This window comes from Leiobunum rupestre, chromosome 1 (genome assembly GCF_980474605.1).
Source record: "Leiobunum rupestre chromosome 1, qqLeiRupe1.1.hap1, whole genome shotgun sequence".
Taxonomy (NCBI): domain Eukaryota; kingdom Metazoa; phylum Arthropoda; class Arachnida; order Opiliones; family Sclerosomatidae; genus Leiobunum; species Leiobunum rupestre.
Genome location: NC_143384.1, coordinates 39,216,069 through 39,239,367, shown reverse-complemented (window position 1 = coordinate 39,239,367; position 23,299 = coordinate 39,216,069). Strand labels below are relative to the sequence as shown.

Here is a 23,299-nt window from a genome sequence, read left to right as displayed (position 1 = left end):
GGCTCATGGGAATTCAGTATGTTTGAGCAAGGCATCGTCTGCTAAGATCCGGCTGCTGATACTAAGGCCCGCGTATAGACAATTTTAGTTTTAAATATTAACAGCGTTACAAATAGATAAATAGATAAGGCTAGGGTTGTATTAAAAGTATCTTTTTATGTGTTATGTATATTATAAGGTAGTCTGGTTTTAGTTATTTCTTATCTACTAACCTTGAAAGATATAAAATACTCAGCAAAAATAAATAATCTTTTATAGCAGTTAGAACTTTCACTTTACTGTTAAACTAAACGACAGGTAAGCCTGGTCTTAAATAGCGGACGACACTAAATTATCGGCCAACTTCGAGATTTCATTTTGACCGTAGTGACGCAAACTTACTGAAAACACGTGACCACCGATCTTTTGTAAAAACACCTATTGTTTTGGGTTCGTGTCTCGGAATTAGTTTTGTAGATTCGATGACGCATCCAACTCGAAAACGTTTATTGTTATTACAAAGTTCGTCGTGATCAAGTGTAGGTGTTTTTTATAACCGGAAATTAAGAGAGTACACTTTTTCCAATTCTTACGATTTTTTTAATCGGTGTCTAATTGATATTTTCTTTGCCATTTTGGGGCATTTTGTGTAGCTTTTTTTGGTGTAGCTATTTTTTTTGGTGTAGCTTTTTTTGGGTGTAACTTTTTTTGGTATAGCTTTTTTTGGTGTAGCTTTTTTTGGGTGTAACTTTTTTTGGTATAGCTTTTTTTGGTGTAGCTTTTTTTGGGTGTACTTTTTTGATGTAGCTTTTTTGGTGTAGTTTTTTTGGTGTAGCTTTTTGGGTGTACTTTTTTGATGTAGCTTTTTTTGGTATAGCTTTTTTTGGCGTAGTTGTTTTGGTGTAGCTTTTTGGGTGTACTTTTTTGGGTATAGCTTTTTTTGGCGTAGTTTCTTTGGTATAGCTTTTTTTTGGTGTAGCTTTTTTGGTATAGCTTTTTTTTGGTGTAGCTTTTTTTGGGTGTACTTTTTTGGTGTAGTTTTTTTGGGTGTACTTTTTTTGGTGTAGCTTTTTTTGGGTGTACTTTTTTGGTGTAGCTTTTTCAGTTTACGTATTGGGTGCTTGCTCATAGCTAATCCCCAACTTCAAACGGCGGCCATGACAGTAAGTTGACGTCACAGATCACGAGGCAAAACGCCACACGATTCCGCGAAATAATCACGTTACCACCATAAGCGTCATAATGTCATGGCCGTGTTACCATGGCAACGAACACAAACCACACCCACGAGCAAGCTACGATTAGCCACGAAGTTAAGGATTTCCCATTTTATAACACAAATTGTCTGCTTAGCAGTGAAGCGAGTATTTTGGCTTGACCGCTAGGGGATCTACAGGGCCACCGAGAGCGGGCCCCGAGAGAGTCGTTACCACTGGAGATAGCTATACTTTTTAGGGGAGAAACCCTGTACAATTATAGCTCGTTTGTTACACGGGCCCCGGGAAATTGTACCGGCTTCCCCCTCTCTTGTAGGGCCTTGATGCTGGGGATCTATGTTAACTGGATAAGTTAATTCCGATCGGAAGTAGTAATAGTTGACGTGACCAAAAGAAAAATGATAAAATGGTAATTCCCTCCCCTATTCAGTGGCGGCGCCAGGAATTTTCGCGAGGGTAGGCAAACCCAATAAATGGGCCCCCAACCCGGGACCCCCCTTTTCTCAACGAAATGCTTCAGTAAAATAAGGTAGTGATGTACATGACGAACAAAAAAGTTCTAACAACAGTAAAACGAGTCCAAATATAACAGAACTGGTTTTATTTACTAGGAGATACCTCAAAAATTTCTAAATACATTATCGACATTTGTATCATGGTTATTTATAAATAATTTTATCTCTTGGGACAATTTTGAGACCCTTTCTAGATCAATTTAAGGCCCCTTATAGGGTGATTTTGTGGCCCCTCAAAATTTGAAGGTAGGCAGTGGCCTACCTGGCATACCCCCTAGCGCCGCCACTGCCCTTATGGCCAGGAAATTAGTCTTATACCTTTGCGAGTGGATAATTCGTAGGCTCCAAAATTACGGGTAGGCGTTAGCCCACGGGCTGCCCACCTAGTCTACTACCTAGATCCGATACTGATTGATCAATGTGACCGGTACTGAGAATCTGAGATTTCATTTAGTTAATTGGGCACGGCCCGAAAGAAACTGAATTTCGACCGCTTTTGTCCCATTGGATTGATTTTCATTCAACCGACATTTTGTTTGTTAACAAGTGAATCATAAAATCTAACCTATTCTAACCTAAACTAATCTTACCTAACCAAATACCTTACAAGTTAGGAATACGAGTTAATTTATATGTTAAAAATATTTTTTTATTATTATTTTCTCTCAGTTCGGGAATTGTTTTTTAAGTTAAAAGGAACCACCTATGGACTGCATTGTAAAGGATGATAAAGGATGATTCGCCAATTTTATCATCCTATTGTTTTTTACTTCGATTTGGATTGGTAAAAATATTCTATAAACTTTTCCGAATAATGGGATTCGACCCAATGGGATTGAAAAATTAGAATTCGATCAATTGGGAAAGTATATTTTTTGATTCGATCTATTGGGAATTCGACCCAATAGGATTCTATCCGAGGGGTCGGTCATTTAGCCGTACAAAATTTGGAAAACAAATCCACAAATCCAAAATCCAAGAATTTTGTTCCCATAGACTTTGTATGACAAATCCACAATAAAAAAACCTGGATTTTTAAAAAAATCCAAAATCCCGTACACAAAACAGGCAAATGTCCGACCCCTCGATTCTATCCAACAGCCTTATTCCCAGGAGATGACTACTTACTTACTTTCCAGGGTTCATACAATATTTCAAAAACCATTTTCCTTGATATTTCCAGGTTTTCCAGAGTAGTTTTGAATATTTTCCAGGTGTACTTTTTAAAACAATAGTTGTTTCTAAAATGTTAAAAGCATTACTGTTACACTTTCTAATATAGTCAAGATTGAACGTATGAATTCAATACTAAGTCATAATTTCAAAAAAACAAATTGCACATAATTTGGAGTTCTCATAATTATTTTCCCCGACTTTTTTGCTTTAAATAAATGTCACTGATATTTCCAGGTTTTCACTGATTTCCATGTTTGTATGAACCCTGCTTTCTGGCTGAAGTGATTTCAATAATCGCGCGGTAATCACAATGTAACCTGTTTACTCGTATCATAAGTAACAATTCTAATTGTAAGTAGATATCTCATTCGGTCCTTTTTACTCGTATCATAAGTAACAATTCTAATTGTAAGTAGACATCTCATTCGGTCCTTTTTAATCGTATCATGAGATGTCTACTTACAAATCTTATTGTTACTTATGATACGAGTAAGAGTGGCTCCTATAGACGTTTACTTATGATTCTTATTGTAACTTATGGTATGAGTAAAAATAGCTCCTGCAGATGTCTAATTAAGATGAATTTGTCTAAGTTTGTAACACATCAATAAATAATTTAACAAAAGAGACAGAAATTTAAAAGCGATATAAACGTATTTTTGTTTAATTTACATAATTTACAAATTTTGATCAGCAACTTGAGATCTTTGATTTTGAAGCTTCGTTAATCATTATTTTTCATAACACATGATAGTCAAAAAAAAACCGCGCGTCTCAAAAATATATACTTTATGTTTTCTTCATATGTACAAGTTTAACTTAAACTTTTTTGCTTTATTTTGGGATTTGTATCATTTGGACTAGGATTAACAAAAATAAGGCACATCTTTGGCACATTTAAAAATAGAAACTTGAACAATTGATGAACAATTGGAAGGATCAGTCCAAAAGGCAAGGATACGAATCCTGAAGCAAGGCTTGGCGACGGATTCGTTGCCAATCTTTCCACCTGGGGGCGCACGTCACGGCCGAGTCGCCCAATCGCGATCGTCCCAGGAAGAGAAACTCTCCTTCCCCTAGCTTGCTGCCGCATTTGATTGGTCGGTGGAGCGTCACCGTCTGGCCAATCGCGAAGCCGCCTTCCTTCTGATTGGTCGCCGCGCTGTTACGTATTACTTTGGTCACCTTGACTCCCAATTCGCTGGTTTCCATTGGCTGGTTGTGTTTTATGGAGGTCATACGACCACGGATCACTGTTAAAGAAAAATAATATAGTTAATAACGTTATTGATTTAATTATGGTGCCATAACGATAATTAAAAAATAAATTTGAAAATGGTTAAAAGTTAATGAAAAATTGTTGAAATTAAATTTGAAAATGGTTAAAAAAAATTTAAAAAAATTGTTGAAAATAAAATAAATTTGAAAATGGTTAAATTAAAATAAATTTGAAAATGGTTAAAATAAATTTTAAAATGGTTGAAATTAAATTAAAAAAAAATTGTTTAAATAAATTCAAAATAGTTGAAAATGGTTAAAAGTAAGTTAATTTATTGTCAATATTAATAATTGATTTTAATTCATTGTTTAAAAGTTTCATGTCTCTTTCCCTGGACAATTTGATTAGTATTTGAGTGCGATGATAATGTAAATTAAAATTTTTATTAAAATTAATTACTTATTAAAAACTAAATTAAATTTAGTTCGCTATGAACTGACATTGCTGAAGAGCCTTCCAATTTGATTAATGATTTGACTGCAGTGGTTAAGTAAACTTAATATAATATTATTATATTTGCCAAGACCTAGCTTAGTTTAATATAATTCTTCATTCAATTCAATTACTAATTAATCAATGATTTAAAAAATCACTTAATTTAAATCGAGATTTAATATTAAAACTTATGATATTAATATATTTGACAAGACCTAGCTTAGTTTATATCAAATTTCGTTAATTAAGCCTACAATAACTTAACAAGCAAATAACCTTGGTTTCGTCATACTACAAAAAAATTATAATTATTGTGCCAAAGAGATCCTATCTTAGAAAGTTTTTACTCAATAATTATTCCATCCAATTAAAATTTGACCATGAAAAGAACTTTTTAAACAAACGTATGTGGCGCCTCTAAAAAGACCCTATTAAAACTAATTAAGTCCACATACGCCTACATGTTTTAAATTGACTCGAGAATTTTTTCAAACTGAAGCTGTGTTTTAAAAGTAAAACTTTATAACTTGCATTCTTAAACGAATTAATACCAAAAGTTTAAATTTCTTAACGCAGAGCCTCATTTTATACAGAAAAATATTTTTGTTTGTGAATTTATAGGATTTTAAAATACACAAAAATGTCTTATACATAATAATATAGGACTATTATTTTTGTGAATTTATAGGATTATAAAATACACCAAAATGTATTATATATTATAATATAGGACTATTATTTTTGTGAATTTATAGGATTATTAAGGACACAAAAATGTTTTATATATTATAATATACGACTATTATTTTTGTGAATTTATAGGATTATTGAGCACACAAAAATGTTTTATATATTATAATATAGGACTATTATTTTCGTGAATTTATAGGATTATTAAGGACACAAAAATGTTTTATATATTATAATATACGACTATTATTTTTGTGAATTTATAGGATTATTAAGCACACAAAAATGTTTTATACATTATAATATAGGACTATTATTTTTGTGAATTTATAGGATTATTAAGTACACAAAAATGTTTTATATATTATAATATAGGTCTATTATTTTAGTGAATTTATAGGATTATTAAGGACACAAAAATGTATTATTAATTATAATATAGGTCTATTATTTTTGTGAATTTATAGGATTATTAAGTACACAAAAATATCTTATACATTATAATACAGGACTATTATTTTAGTGAATTTATAGGATTATTAAGTACACAAAAATATCTTATACATTATAATACAGGACTATTATTTTTGTGAATTTATAGGATTTTTAAATACACAAAAATGTATTATATAATATAATATTATTATAATATCGGACAAATATTTCTCAAATATATTAAATATGCAAATTTCAGGTTAAAATTTAATGGTTCAAAACAATTATGATATTAACTCCCCACTTACAGGACTTTATAGGACATTTCAAGAAATTGAAGGATATTATAGGATAGTTTTAAAATATAGGACATAAAATAGTAAATTCCTAGTAAAAGTAAAAACCGTAAAAAAATTACACCGAAAAATAGGAATAAAGGAAAAATTAGCCTTACACTAAATGTAAACCAATATATATTTCTTATACTAATTAACAACGTCCTTGAAAATATCCCAGAATTAGTTCTAAATACCGCCCCGTGGTGGCGCTTAAAACGGGCGGGTTTAACAAAAATAGTAATTAGGTAATAGTAATAGTGGACCCTATAAATAGCACGTGCGTTTTTTTCCCGGGCGCAATGTTAAGAGCGCGCGCGCGGGCCGATTACGAAACGAGCGACATCTGGCTAGCGGGACGCCAACCGAATTAATCACTTACTTCTTCAGAAAAACCAAAATCGTTTTTGAAATCTTCTTAGTATTCAAAGAGTGATTATTTTGATAAGTAGTTTTGGCAAGAACTATTAGGAAACCGGTTTGGAAGACGATCTAAGTACGGTTTTTTGTCCCGATTTTTACGAAGAGGTTAAAAGGTTAACAAATGGCAATTACAGTTGTGTATTTTACGCGTATAGTTTCATTATAAACGAAACTTATATTCAATTTTTTTTCAAAGTTTATTTAACTTTGTAATTTAATGGGATAATTTTTTGTCTTTCTTGATAATAGGTATTTTATTTCTTTCGGTGTCTGGCAGCGAGGCGGGTGTCGGAAGCGTGCTGCCCAGATCGAACACCAGAGGCGCTGATTTAGTTCGTGTGACGTGTGATTCGACGTTTGGGTGTGTTTGTAATTGGGGTATTTTTACAGAATGCGTCGTTCGGATGCCTTGTTATCAAATGATGATTTAAATGGGGTGCTTTAAAGTCGGGAGGGGTTGCGTACGCGAACGAGTTCGGTTTGATTCTTAACGGTGTAGATAGTTTGATTTGGAGTTTGTTAACATTTTGAGATTTTTTTAATTTTTAAAATTTTTATTTAACATTTGAGTTTTTTTTAATTTTAACGATTTTTTTGAGATTTTTTAATTTTTAAGATTTTTATTTAACTTTGAGGTTTTCATTTAAATTTTGAGATTGGTTTATTTGGTTTTTGAGATTGTTTTTTTTTGGTTTTTGAGATTGTTTTTTTTGGTTTTTGAGATTGGTTTTTTTGATTTTTTAAAATTTCAGAAAAATGATACACTGGCTTTGATTTGAGCTTCGTTTTAGGTAACTGAACTTAAGAATTCGACTTTGATTAATTTAGGATAATTGTGGTATTACCTTTGAGATTTGCCCTTTGTTTAAATTTTGAGATTTTTATGTTCCTCTTTAAGTAAACTAAAACGTTGATTGGGACTTTAAACTGTTTCGTTGTGAAATTTTTTTAATTTGCATTCAAATTTTAATTGTTCTAATTTTTTTGTATTTTACTCATTAGTGAGAGTTAATTTTATCAATGAGAAGGCGTAATTAAAAATTAAATATTAATTAAAAATTAAATATTAATTAAAAATTAAATATGAATTAAAAATTAAATATGAATTAAAAATTAAATATGAATTAAAAATTAAATATGAATTAAAAATTAAATATGAATTAAAAATTAAATATGAATTAAAAATTAAATATGAATTAAATATTAATTAAAAATTAAATATTAATTAAAAATTAAATATTAATTAAAAATTAAATATTAATTACAAATTAAATATTAATTACAAATTAAATATTAATTAAAAATTAAATATTAATTAAAAATTAAATATTAATTAAAAATTAAATATTAATTAAAAATTAAATATGAATTAAAAATTAAATATGAATTAAAAATTAAATATGAATTAAAAATTAAATATGAATTAAAAATTAAATATGAATTAAAAATTAAATATGAATTAAAAATTAAATATGAATTAAAAATTAAATATTAATTAAAAATTAAATATTAATTAAAAATTAAATATTAATTAAAAATTAAATATTAATTACAAATTAAATATTAATTAAAAATTAAATATTAATTACAAATTAAATATTAATTAAAAATTAAATATTAATTAAAAATTAAATATTGATTAAAAATTAAATATTAATTAAATAATTATTAAAAATTAATATTAATTCAATAATTATTAAAAATTAAATATTATTTCAATAATTATTAAAAATTAAATATTATTTCAATAATTATTAAAAATTAAATATTAATTCAATAATTATTAAAATTAAATTTAATTTAGATTTCTCTGTATTTGACATTGCTAGAGTACCTAAGATCGTATAGTTTGATTATTTTCCTAAAAATATGGAAGTATATAAGAGGTGATTTAAATCGAGGATTGTGGTCGGTGTGGATACCATATACGTCGGGGGAAAACGACCCGTTGATTTGCAAACGGCGCGTCATAAGTACCCCACGAAAAGAGCATTACGGGAGGGACCACCCTGTTCCTCTTCGGATCATCATCATCTTCCCCTGAAAAGAGCAAAAAAAGCCCATCCTTTTTTTGGTGCCGTTTATCCGGCATAGTTCACACCACACCTCGTATTGTTTGTGCCGGACACTAAAACGACCAAGATATGCTTTGACGCCAACGGACAAGTGAGCTTGTCGAATGCGCTGGTATCGCCTAGGCCGAGACGATTTAAATTGACTGTGCTTTTGGAACTGATATGAACATTTTTTGTTCGCGTATGTTCAGATTTTCTCAAAATTGAGATAGTTTTATTAAAGCAAGTGTGGCTCGATGTGAAGTAGTTCTTTTTTAAATAGATGTCGCTAGCGTCGAAATAAAAAAGGCGGTACTTATAGGTACCCCTCGCGTTGATTGGATCGATTGTAAATTGGTCAATCACATAAATTGCAGCAATTATAAAGCGACTCGTCAATTCATTAGTAGACTCGAAATTGGGTATTTAAATAGATAACTTAAATAAAATATATTTTTTAAATTTAATAAAACAATATATTTTTAAATTTAATAAAAAAATATATTTTTTAAATTTAATAAAAAATATATTTTTTAAATTTAATAAAAAATATTTTTTAAATTTAATAAACAAATATATATTTCTTAATTTTTTTAATAAAATTAATTTGGCTAAGATCAAATTGTAATATCTTTAAGCATGCTGATAAACATGAATAACCATTAAAATTGTATCGATCTATACGATATATACACAATAATTAAATCGAAGATTCAACTAAATCTTAGTAGACACTGTAATTTTCAACATTGAAACCACTCAATTCCAAAAGTCCTCGAATCCACCTGACACTATCGTCAGTGAAAAAACCGTAACATTCTAGTTTTAAACAACACTACCAACTAACATTTTATTATCCCATAAAATCCAAGGTGAACTTGTCAGACTGGGGAATTATCCGTCTACCTACGCTTTAACTGCCGACTGAAACGGGCAAAACCCGTAATCAGCGGCCAACAAGGACAGGGTTAAAACACAGCGTAGAATGAACGCGCCGAGGGTATCTTTAGCGCTGGCAATTCGATCACGGAACGGAACACCCTCAGATAAATTATATATAAGCAAGAAGAAATGGGAGAGATATCTTTAGAATAATGCTGCTAAGCGAGAAACCTGTACGCTATGCGGTTATTTGGCCCTAGGCTCATTTTTTTATCATCTTTCCCCCCCGTTTGTCACCCCCAGGGCATATTTTTTCTCCTAGTTTCACATTCTGCGAATGTACAAGTGTTTCAGACGAAGCTAGAATGTTTCTTTGAAAATGAGAAATGGACGATTTTTACTAGTTCTGAATATTTATTATTTGAAACTTCTTCGCGACTTTGATTATTAGAATTATTCCGCTTTGATATTTGAAATTCAGATTTATGCTTGAATTAAGTTTTATTGCGAGGGGGTTTTTTTTTCCAAATCGAGTTTTTTTCGAATAATTTATTCCCGTCGTTTTTAAATTATTTTAATTTTTCACGGAATATAAATTCAATTTTAATTTTTCACGGAATATAAATTAATTTTTTTTATTTTCGTTATTTTAGAATCTAAATTGTTAAATTCTTGATTTTTGTTATTTTAGAATCTAAATAAATTAATTTTCATTATTTTAGAATCTATATAAGTTGATTTCCGTTATTTTAGAATCTAAAATGATTAATTTCCTTTATTTTGAATCTAAATAAATTCATTTTTATTATATTACAATCTAAATAAATTAATTTTTATTATATTACAATCTAAATAAAATCATTTTTATTATATTAGAATCTAAATAAATTCATTTTTATTACATTAGAATCTAAATAAATTAATTTTTATTATATAACAATCTAAATAAATTAATTTTTATTATATAACAATTTAAATAAATTAATTTTTATTATATAACAATCTAAATAAATTCATTTTTATTATATTACAATCTAAATAAATTCATTTTTATTATATTACAATCTAAATAAATTCATTTTTATTATATTACAATCTAAATAAATTCATTTTTATTATATTACAATCTAAATAAATTAATTTTTATTATATTAGAATCTAAATAAATTCATTTTCGCTATTTTAGAATATAGTATATAACTAATTTTAGTTATTTTAAAATCTGTAACATTAATTTTCATTATTTTAGAAAATTAAATTACTAAATGCTTACTTCAGAATAAAATTCCACAAATTATTTATTTTAGTAAAAAGAAATTCTTAATAATTAAAAAGTCAAATTGAAAATACACCCGGACCTAGAACACGTCGCGCCTAGAAATTGGTGAAGACGGGGTTTCAACCCCACCCAACCAGGCGCCCCTGACATAAACTCCTAATTACAAACAATAAAAACAGATTAACGACCCGTAAGTCCTATAATTAACCCATCCCAAAATGTTTAAGCGGAACAACAAAAATTAAACAGATAAGAACTTGTCCTCTTATTAGAGAGAGTTCATCCCAACTAGAAAGATCTAGTCCCCCTAGCGGCGAAAAACCACACCGAAAAAACTTGAGGAAAAATTTGAATTTTAGATTTTTTTTAGCCGAATCTGTGCAAATTGAGGTCAGCTACATCGTTAATACTTTAGCTGGCTTGTTTCGCAAATTTATGGATATTAGAGGTTTTAGGTTGGTTCCCTCATAATGATAGTTATAAAGGTTATTTTTTCTGTTATTTTATATATATTCTTGACGAAAATAGTATTTTTTTTGTATTTTGAACTTACCATATTCGCTTTGGCAAAATAATTGCAGAATTTCAGATTCACTGCATGGACGGCATTCTGTAACGAAAAAAAAATTGGAATAAATTTCAAATTAAGATTTGGTTACGGATAAATAATATTTAATTACTGTTATTAAAGTGTTATTTTATTTATCGAAATTTTCGGTTATTTGTTTGTTTTGGAGATCGGCACAGTAGCTGGGTATTTAATTGACATGTTTTTTCTTTCGTTAACGTGTTCGAAGCAGATTTAATTTGTTGGTTAATTGATGAGCGTTAATTAGCCGTTTTTACGCCCATCTTTTTCGATAATGAATTGCCTAATTATAGTTTCTGATTACGTAATGAGACTAACGATTTTTTTAGCTGCCTTTAGGTTTTATTTTTCAAGTTTCGATCCTTAGAAATTACATTTTTTAGATTCGATCATACCAAATCGACCGTTCAGAATTTCATTCAAAATAATAATAATAATAATAATAATAATAATAATAATCAGCTAGGCTAATACCCAAGTCATCAAGCGAAAATTTAGGATGTTATAGGACATAATTGAAAATATAGGATTTTAAAGCCATATAAGTAGCCGAATACTTCATCCGCAAGTATATTATACACTTATGGTAATACTAAATTTTGGAGCTTGTAAATGTTCTTAAGTGCAAAGTTTAGATTTAATTTGGATATGGTTCACATTGAAAATAAGCTGATCACAACCAAACCACTACTCTAAACTACATCGAGTGTTCAATCCTAGACAAATACCTTATTTACAACGAATCAATTACATTTATAAATCCTAAGTACCCTCGTATAATAATAATAGTTAAGAGTAGAGAGCTGTTGGCTCGCGTGGCATGCAGGGCTTGCCACCACCCTCCTACGCATCGAAACCCGGCCAACTGAATTAATGGCTTTAAAAGTCGCTTGATGACTTAGGCCTAAGGTGGTGCCTCGGGTGATTAGCCTAGCCGATTCTTTTTGTTGTGGTATAAGTACCAGCCGTACAATATCAACCCCCACTTAAACAATATGGTACTTAGAATTCATTCATTTTTTCGGAGCCCCATCCGAGTAAAAAGCTCAGTGGTAGATCCGAGACTCTCGACGCTACCACGGCACCTCAGACTGTAATCCGAACCACACGAACCACTACTCTTCCCCGGTCGGTTCCGTTTCAGCAGAATGAAGGGGAAACTTGACCTCTTTGCACTCGAATTTACGCTAGGCTGAGTACAGAGCCGAAATTCCAGAAACCTTTCAAGGGGAATGCGCTAGAGTCAAGAAAAACGTCTGATTTCATCTGCACTGTGTCAGAATGTCCTCGCGAACTTCCCCGATTCCTCCCCCCACACTTTAATTCAACCCACATGTGGCTGTCAGACGTCTTAGTAGGACTTATATATATGACATTCATTTAAATGTCACTTGGATGAAATAAAAAAATTCGAGTTTCTTTTGCTAAATAGTTTATCCGTGGAAACTTGTGGTTTTTATATAGAGCGACTTTTTGGGGATAGTGTTTGCACCAGAACGAAGTATTAAGCACTGGAGCTACTCTTTATGGATAGTGTTTGCACCAGAACGAAATATTACGCACTAGAGCTACTCTTTATGGATAGTGTTTGCACCAGAACGAAATATTAGCACTAGAGCTACTCTTTATGGATAGTGTTTGCACCAGAACGAAATATTGGAGACAAAGTGTTACGCAGAATTGACTACACTGGTCTGGTGTAACACTAGAGCTACTCTTTGTGGATAGTGTTTGAAAAAATAGGAAAATATAGGAAACAATAATAAAAAAATTATTGCATATCGGTATACTTTGACTCGAATAACTTAAGAGTATTGATATTTTTTTGTATACAAAGCCCGTACATTTCACAAAATTGTTCGAAAGTAGCAGTGTACAAAAAAATTCTTTCAATGTTTTCAAAAAGCCGTTAAATTATAGGAAAATAGGTGAAAATGTAGGAAGTCAGGTCATTTACCAGAAGTAAATGAACCGAAGTTTTCGAAATAGCGCTCAGAATCGGAGGGCGTTTTCTTTATGAAAATGATGAGAAAATCGAATCAAATAAAAGCTAATTTCCATCCTCGTCTTTTAACGCGATAAATGGCACTTGGGAGTTGTGGATACAACCATTTCTATGTATAAAAAATGGTTTCATAAAAACATAAACTTTTTTTCGGCCTAGGAGCGCGCAAAATTTCAAATTCGAGGTCAAAATGTAACTTGATAAGGAAAACGCCTCCAACATGGAGAGTATAGTAGTCTGAAAACTTCGGTTCATTTACTTCTGGTACTACGTTTTGCTATTGAATAAATTACAGAGCCTCCACTAAAATCTTCAATTTTTTTATAGGATAAAAAGGATTACTTTTAAAAAAATATAGGATTTTATAGGACTATTTTTACAAAATTATAGGATTTTATAGGACAAAATAAGCTATTTCATTTACTAACTTTATGCATTTAAAAACAAACTCCATATTTAGAGAAATCTTTGATTTTCTTTTAAAAAATAGAAACTATTTCACCATTTTATCACAAAAATATACTAGTAGCTATCCATGTTAACAATAACAAAAGTATTGACTAGAATGACTTGGTATAGGAATTTATCCTATAGCTAAATCTAGCAATTTAACTGAGTGGCGGGATTTAAAATGGGCGAAATATAGGATTTTATAGGACTTTTGGGGGATTTTGCAAAAAATATAGGATGTTATAGGACATTTTGGAAAATATAGGATTTTATAGGAATTATAGGACCTCTGGGGGCCCTGAAATTATTTTAAATAATCGTTTTTTTATGGCCTAGGAACGCGCAAAATTTCAAATTCGAGGTCAAAATGAAACTTCATAAGGTAAACGCCTCCAACATGGAGAGTATAGCAGTCTGAAAACTACGGTTCATTTACTTCTGGTACTAAATAATCTGATAACTTAATAGTTGTAAATTACCTTCAAAGTCATCATCGTATTCTTTCGAACTGAGGGGTCGCACGTCGTAGCTGAAAGTGGCGATCTTGCGCGCCAGTTGACCTTGAATGACATTGTTCGTGTTGTCAACTGACCAATGGCCCTCCCCCTCGACTTGGACCGCCTCCACGTACAGCGAGGCCCCGCCCTTGACCGACACGAAGCAGCGAATCAGCTGGTGCGGCCGGCTGTCCGCGCTTCCGGCGTGCAACAAGTGCAACTTCCGGTGTCCTTCGAGGTAGACGCGGGCTCCCGCGAAGTCCGGATCCACGCGCACGCACACTTTGAACTCTGACCCCGCTCTGTGGCCGCTGGGACGCGGGCGGAAGTGGATCTTGAGTCCTCCTCTGGGATACGCCCACTTGACGCGACCTTTGGAGCACATCAATGTCAACGGACGCACCACGCGCGAAGAGGCCAAATGCTGGTCCACCACGTCCGGACTGTCCAGACCACTGCAAATAATCAAAACGCTCATTAAATTCAATTTAATTATATTTAACCTTAAATTGAATGTTAAATTAGTATTGAACGCTAAATTGATTGTTAAATTAGTATTGAACGCTAAATTGAATGTTATGACGACGTGGTTCATATAATATTTAATTTTTATGTATTTCTATTCGATTCGGTAAATAACCAACAGGGTTTACTCGATTAGTTCTTAGTTGCGATAGTTTCACCTAATCGATTAATTGTTAGTGATCGGATTTAATGGAGATGAGTTGGTAATCGATTTTTAATCGATTAATTGTTAGTGCTCAGTTTTCTTTCAGATGAGTTGGCAATTGATTTCTAATCGATTAATTGTTAGTGATCGCATTTATTGGGTATGAGTTGGCAATCGATTTCTAATCGATTATTAGTTAGTGGACAAATTTCTTGGGGATAAGCTGGCAATCGATTTCTAAACGATTAATTATTAGTGGATTGATACCTTGTAATCGCTGGGAAATTATTTCTAAACGAGTATTTCTTAGTTAAGTTAGATAATTCAAATATTTTATTTAAAAACTGTGGTAGAAATATTTTTGGTAAACGTTTTAACATTAAATTAGATAAGTTTGCAATCTATTTCTAAAAGATTAGTTAGTGTGTCGCTTTTGATAATTAAGAATCATTAAGTAAGGTCTATAAATTCTTTGGAAATTTCTGAATTCGTTTTTCAGCAACTTTCTTATTTCTGAAATATAATTTAACAAATTCCCCAAGCCAACAATGCGTACAATAATTAGCCGCCCCCCACATCGAACCAATTGTCCTCTCCGACACAACACGACCTCAGGCTCAGCGACAGTACAATGCCTCAAAGGTCCCAGACTTCCGGGCTTTTGAGGCAGGCGATTTCAATCAAATCATTTTCATTTGACCACGGCTAGCTCCCCCTGGCGGAGAATGGAGAAGATTCCCCACCATGAGCCCTTGGGGATGCACGCGCTACCCAAATCAAATGGCGAGCGATCTCAACGCCCCCGAGCGGAGCGATTTAATCACAGAAATCACCTCAAAAAGAGCCGGATATTTCATGGGGAGGTTTTCAAATACCATTTTTTATTTCTTAAAAAATTTCCAATATATATATTTTTTTCTTATTATTAGGAATTTTCTCGTGTTCTTAAATAGTTTTAGAAGTTGTTTTGTGTATTCAAAAATTGGTGGGAATTATTTCTCTGGGGAAGATTTCGTGGGAAAACATCTGTTGGATTTTAACACGTTGTTATTTGCTTTGGAATTTATTTGGAAATTATTTTAAAAATGTTTATTGACTTAAGTGGTAATTAACGCTTCCGTTTGGGCAAATTTTGGAATTATCCTTTAAATTTCTAATTAAAAAGAATATAAACCAATTTTACTTCCCATTAAAGGGAATATTAATGTTTTCAATTTCTCATTAAAGGGAATATTAATGTTTTCAATTTCTCATTAAAGGGAATGTGAATGTTTTCAATCTCCCATTAAATGGAATATGAAGCATTTGAAATTGTTATTAAAGGGAATATGAAGCATTTGAATTTGTTATTAAAGGGAATATGCAAGTTTTTTAATTCCTTATTAAAGGGAATTGTTGGAGCTGTTTTAGATTCCTTTTTTTTACATTTTTAATTCGTCCATTGTAATACATTAAATTAATTATTTAAAAAATTACTTGAAATAAATTCCTTGATTTAAAAAATTACTTGATTTGAAAAATTATCTGAAATAAATTACTTGATTTAAAAAATTACTTGATTAAAAAATTCCTTGATTTAATGAATTAGAAAAAATTCCTTGATTTAAAAAATTACCTGAAATAAATTACTTGATTTAATGATATAAGAAAATTACTTGATTTAATGATATAAGAAAATTACTTGATTTAATGATATAAGAAAATTACTTGATTTAATGATATAAGAAAATTACTTGATTTAAATCAGTGAAACTATCGCAATGAATTTTATTTCCAAAATTACAACCGAGCTAAAACCACACCTTAATTTATGTTTCCCAAAAATTGCTAAAAATTCGCAGGTGTGGTAGGATCACCAAATTTATAGGTACAGCGGATCATATTTAATTAAGAAAACGAATTTCCAAACTGGCCAAAAGAAAAGGACGACTCGAAGAAATTGTCAAAATTCCGAATTTGACACCTGGATTTTTTCGTCCCGATGTCGGCAGCACCAAAAATAGGCACCTATAATTACGTCGGTAAGGTTTAAAGGCGAAAAAGATTAACTATTCTACTTTTCACACCTTGATAGTTGATGGGAGGTGACGATTGACACCTTGCTAGTTATAATTACGACCAGAGCCATAGAAATAACCAAGATCTTAATTTATGTCATTTAGTATGCATTTTTTTGGTTTAATCGTTGCATCGCATGTTGCATGTTCAATTATTGCGAAGAGTCGGGTAATTGAAAAGGTGTTTATGGAGATACGTTGTTGGAAAGTGACTAATTTGCCACGACCTTTCGAAGGTTATACATTTTTTATATTATGGTTTATTCAGTTTCTGCTTGGAAATTTAAGATTTGTTTTTCCAAAGTCTTATTTAATACAATTTGATTTAAATAACCGGATTTGATTATTTTCAGATAAAACAGTTATTTTCTAATCAGAAATCATCGATTTTCAATCAGAAATCATCGATTTTCAATCAGAAATCATCGATTTTCAATCAGAAATCATCGATTTTCAATCAGAAATCATCGATTTTCAATCAGAAATCATCGATTTTCAATCAGAAATCATCGATTTTCAATCAGAAATCATCGATTTTCAATCAGAAATCATCGATTTTCAATCAGAAATCATCGATTTTCAATCAGAAATCATCGATTTTCAATCAGAAATCATCGATTTTCAATCAGAAATCATCGATTTTCAATCAGAAATCATCGATTTTCAATCAGAAATCATCGATTTTCAATCAGAAATCATCGATTTTCAATCAGAAATCATCGATTTTCAATCAGAAATCATCGATTTTCAATCAGAAATCATCGATTTTCAATCAGAAATCATCGATTTTCAATCAGAAATCATCGATTTTCAATCAGAAATCATCGATTTTCAATCAGAAATCATCGATTTTCAATCAGAAATCATCGATTTTCAATCAGAAATCATCGATTTTCAATCAGAAATCATCGATTTTCAATCAGAAATCATCGATTTTCAATCAGAAATCATCGATTTTCAATCAGAAATCATCGATTTTCAATCAGAAATCATCGATTTTCAATCAGAAATCATCGATTTTCAATCAGAAATCATCGATTTTCAATCAGAAATCATCGATTTTCAATCAGAAATCATCGATTTTCAATCAGAAATCATCGATTTTCAATCAGAAATCATCGATTTTCAATCAGAAATCATCGATTTTCAATCAGAAATCATCGATTTTCAATCAGAAATCATCGATTTTCAATCAGAAATCATCGATTTTCAATCAGAAATCATCGATTTTCAATCAGAAATCATCGATTTTCAATCAGAAATCATCGATTTTCAATCAGAAATCATCGATTTTCAATCAGAAATCATCGATTTTCAATCAGAAATCATCGATTTTCAATCAGAAATCATCGATTTTCAATCAGAAATCATCGATTTTCAATCAGAAATCATCGATTTTCAATCAGAAATCATCGATTTTCAATCAGAAATCATCGATTTTCAATCAGAAATCATCGATTTTCAATCAGAAATCATCGATTTTCAATCAGAAATCATCGATTTTCAATCAGAAATCATCGATTTTCAATCAGAAATCATCGATTTTCAATCAGAAATCATCGATTTTCAATCAGAAATCATCGATTTTCAATCAGAAATCATCGATTTTCAATCAGAAATCATCGATTTTCAATCAGAAATCATCGATTTTCAATCAGAAATCATCGATTTTCAATCAGAAATCATCGATTTTCAATCAGAAATCATCGATTTTCAATCAGAAATCATCGATTTTCAATCAGAAATCATCGATTTTCAATCAGAAATCATCGATTTTCAATCAGAAATCATCGATTTTCAATCAGAAATCATCGATTTTCAATCAGAAATCATCGATTTTCAATCAGAAATCATCGATTTTCAATCAGAAATCATCGATTTTCAATCAGAAATCATCGATTTTCAATCAGAAATCATCGATTTTCAATCAGAAATCATCGATTTTCAATCAGAAATCATCGATTTTCAATCAGAAATCATCGATTTTCAATCAGAAATCATCGATTTTCAATCAGAAATCATCGATTTTCAATCAGAAATCATCGATTTTCAATCAGAAATCATCGATTTTCAATCAGAAATCATCGATTTTCAATCAGAAATCATCGATTTTCAATCAGAAATCATCGATTTTCAATCAGAAGTCATCGATTTTCAAATCAGATATCATCGATTTTCAAATCAGATATCATCGATTTTCAATCAGATATCATCGATTTTCAATCAGATATCATCGATTTTCAATCAGATATCATCGATTTTCAATCAGATATCATCGATTTTCAATCAGATATCATCGATTTTCAATCAGATATCATCGATTTTCAAAGATAATTAATTTATTTTTAAAGATAATTAATTTATTTTTAAAGATAATTAATTTATTTTTAAAGATAATTAATTTATTTTTAAAGATAATTAACGGATTTTCAAAGATAGTAACGGAGAGTAACTTAAATTTTAGATTGAGTTAGTGACAAGCATAATATAAAAAAAATTAGTCGGTTTTAAAAAAATAAAAATTAGTAAAATTAAATATCCGATATTTAATTAAATAAAAGGTTTTAATTTCAAAATTAATGATTAAATTCTAAACCCACGTATTTGGTTTCAAATTCTAAAACCGTTTTTTAAAGCAATAAACCAAAAATGACACTCGTGAATTTAATCAGCGTGCCTTGGGCGTGAAATGGACATTTTTTAGATAAGAGTAAAAATTTGCGGCGGTCGTTTTCTCGAATATTGGGCCCACGAAGTACTGATAAAAGTCGATTTTCCCTCCACTTGAAGTGTTGTTGCTGAGCTCCGAGCACTTTGTACCGCGAGCGATAAAAATTGAGAATTTAGAAAAAAAAAAGTATTTTGACGTGCTTGCGTTTAGTACGTTTGGGAAATAAGTAATCCTAGATAAAATTGTACAGAGTACAAAGTTCTCATTGAGGGGGTTTAATATCCGTTTAATCAGAAGTTGATATTTATATCTCTTCATACGTTTATCTCATTGGGAAATGATTTGTTTTAGGAAATTTTTAAAGGGTGGATTTTGGACTTTTTAACAAGTTATTTTTAGTTTTTTTTTTTAAATTATTTCGGAAATTGAAGGGGTTCAAACTTAAAAATAAATATTTTGATTTTTTATTAGAGTAAATTTTATATTAATTTGCATAACTAAGAAATTATCTCAACCGAAAAGCTAAAAAGATTGTAGACCATTGGACCGAAATCCCATTCGTCCGAATGTCAAACCGAATTCCAATCGACCGAAAACCGCGTTTTGCGCGGTTTTCATTCAATATACCGTTAGTGATACATATTTATATATCGTAGGTTCCGTGACGATAGTATATCTAATTTGGACTAAACTATGTCTTAAATATTTATTATTTCGTACCGACGTGTATTTTTAGACCTTTTTCCCTTGAAATTTGATATTTTCCGGGTTTAATTTTGGAAAATAACTTTGATAAGACCCGACGTGAAATAGTTGCCTACCATATCTAACCTAACCCAACCTAACCTAACCTAACCTAACCCAACCCAACCCAACCCAACCTGAACTAGCCTAACCTAACCTAACCCATGGACTAATTAACAATTAATTAGTCCATGTTCAAGACAACCCATATTCTAAAAGCTTCAAAACAAACCCATATTCTAAAAGCTTCATGACAACCCATATTCTAAAAGCTTCAAGACAACCCATATTAACCATTACAAACTACATTTTTAAAGGATGAAAATGTAGCAAAAACTTATATCCTAAAAAACTACTCTAATAGCCATATAGAACCAGCGCCAAATCCAATTCTTTTAAAACCCCTACAAACTAGATTTGGGGAAAAGATGAAACTGTAGCAAATACATACCTTCCACTCCAATTGCAAGAATCCCGATGGGCTGAGACATTCCAAATACTTAAACAGAACACAACGAAAACTAGCATCACAAAACGTATATTTCCCCGACTTCTAAGTCCCATGGTCGGCGCGCCAATAACCACCACCCGAGTCCCGAACGAGACAAACACGCGAAAATCAATTTCTCACGAATCCCAAACGGACTTTGATCCTCGCCGGCGAACTACTCCGACGCATTTCCGAAACGCGTCGCTTCTATTTCCACTCTCGCTGCGAGGGGGCAGTACCGACGACTGCCAAGATTGAGAAGTGAAATATTCAATTTTTATCACGAAAACGCGAGAATTAAAACGCTCCTTGGATCGTAAATTGACGACGAATGTCACTATCCGCCGGTTATTCGTTAGCGGCAACGGTATAACCAGGATATTGATAGTTAGCGGATGGTTTCAAATAGTTACCGAGACTGGCGAAAAAAGGAGTGTTTCTTTTTCGAAATAAGCGGCAGCTGAACGCGTCAAGTCGCAACAAGTGCGGCTGTCTGTCTGGCTCGTGCGCGGCGGCTCGTGGGTTTTCTCTGCACAGTCAGTTCCCAGGGATTTCTTTCCAGGCCACGCCCCTTTATTTTCGTTAGAGAAAATTCCGACCGCAGTACCGCCATCTATCGTCGACTTTCGGAACTAATATTGTTTATTTTTTACGGAATTTTGTTGTTTTGCGTCGTGGCGTTGGAGATATTTTAAGAATTTGTTGATACTAATTTAGAATATTAAGTGTATTTATTCGCAGATTGACTATATTTTATTATTTTTCTTTATTTTCAATGTGTTCCTATAAATACAATATTTTCTAATTTTTCCTATATTTGTGGAATTGTTCGGGCTTCACCGATTGCAATTGTCTTTTGATAACAAAATCTACAAAGTTAGAAATAATTTTAGAAATACAGGAAACAAATATTAACTTTAAGCCGAATTCCATTTAAAAACACTGGATTTTCATTTCATAAATACGTGAATCCTTTCTTTTCCTGTAATTTTAATGGAATTTATCTTATATTATTCATTATTTTGTCAAACATCTCCTGTAATATCTTATAAATCAACTACAAATTTCTTATTTTTGCTAAAAAATTGTTTCGGAATTTTCGTTGGTTCCCCTGTTTTCGAATGACATTATAGAGGTCATTTGTATATCATTGGAATGTGACCTTCGATTTCAAAAGGTGACCTTTCCCAAACCCCCCGTAGACCAAAAATAGGCTTTGAAATTATAATTCGTTCGGTTTTTGTTCGGTTGAGGTTCTAAAATGCCTACAAGCGTTGAAGGGTAAACATCGGTCAACAATTTGTTCTAATTTGATCTGAGAATGCCATGTCCAGCCGATTTCGGGTTTGACCAAGAACAAATTGTAAAGGAATTTATTTCTTACGTAATGTGTTCATCAAAATGCCCTCACGGGTTATTGGTCAATATACGTATGGTTGGATAACTTTCATATCCGCCATCTTGCATTCAAGATGACGGTCGTAAACTCCGAATTGTGGCTAGCTTTAGTCCCATCAGTACTTCTATATCGCTTCAATATAGGGACTTTGCAGCATGACGTCACGCCGTACCTTATAGCCGCCATGCTGGTAATTTTTTTTCCAATTGGAAAAAGCATGCGTGACGTATTATATACGTCACGCTGCCAAGTCTTTATTCTGGGATATTAAAGGTTCATTAGAAACAATTTGGGCACTTAGTCTTGCTCAAATTCATGTTATATTGTCCGCCATCTTGGAAAATTGCCGCTACGTTTTGGCTTTTATTACGGTTGTAATTTTAAAAGTCGATAAAATGGTTTGACAAATTGGGGTTAAAATCCATGTAGCTTACGTCACGTGACGTATCGGGCATTTTCCGTTTGACAAAACACCTGAAGATGAGGCCCCCGCCCTCCAAATTCAAACTGGCCCTTTCACAAGTGAGGAATCGATATCGTAATACCTAACGTACGCAAATTAGAATTAAATTCTACTACTTTCAATACCTCAAAAGCGAGGGGCAGGTCACTTCCTTGATTAACGACGCACCCCTCAAAAGATTAAATCCGATTTAATCACGATTAAGTTGATTAAATCACGTTTAATAATAATTAGAATGTTTAAATCTGATTTAATCATGATTAAATCTGATTAAAATGATTAAATCTGTTTAAAATGATTAAATCCTGATTAAAAAATTATATCGTGATTAGTATTATTAAATCGTACTTTAGTTTTGATTTTAATGATAAATTCTCGATTCGACCGATTATATTGATTAAATCGTGATTAAAATGATTAAATCTAATTAAAAAGATTAGATCATGATTAGAATGATTAAATCTCGTTTAAATGATTAAATCCTGGTTAAAAAGTTTAGATCATGATTAGAATGATTAAATATCGTTTAAATCGTGATTAGATTTTTTAATCTTGATTACCCTGA

The 23,299-nt window shown here is 31.4% G+C and overlaps 1 protein-coding gene across 1 annotated transcript; it reads right to left on the bottom strand.

The window, feature by feature from the left end:
• Positions 1–3,606: 3,606 nt before the first annotated feature.
• LOC149962845 (meteorin-like protein) lies at positions 3,607–21,353 on the bottom strand. Its single transcript, XM_090170373.1, has 4 exons — positions 20,834–21,353; positions 14,223–14,695; positions 11,253–11,309; positions 3,607–4,140 (listed from the first exon to the last, which is right to left on the bottom strand). Exons 1-4 carry the CDS (start codon positions 20,944–20,946, stop codon positions 3,827–3,829), a joined length of 957 nt encoding a protein of 318 aa, XP_090026499.1. The 5' UTR covers positions 20,947–21,353; the 3' UTR covers positions 3,607–3,826.
• Positions 21,354–23,299: the final 1,946 nt, after the last annotated feature.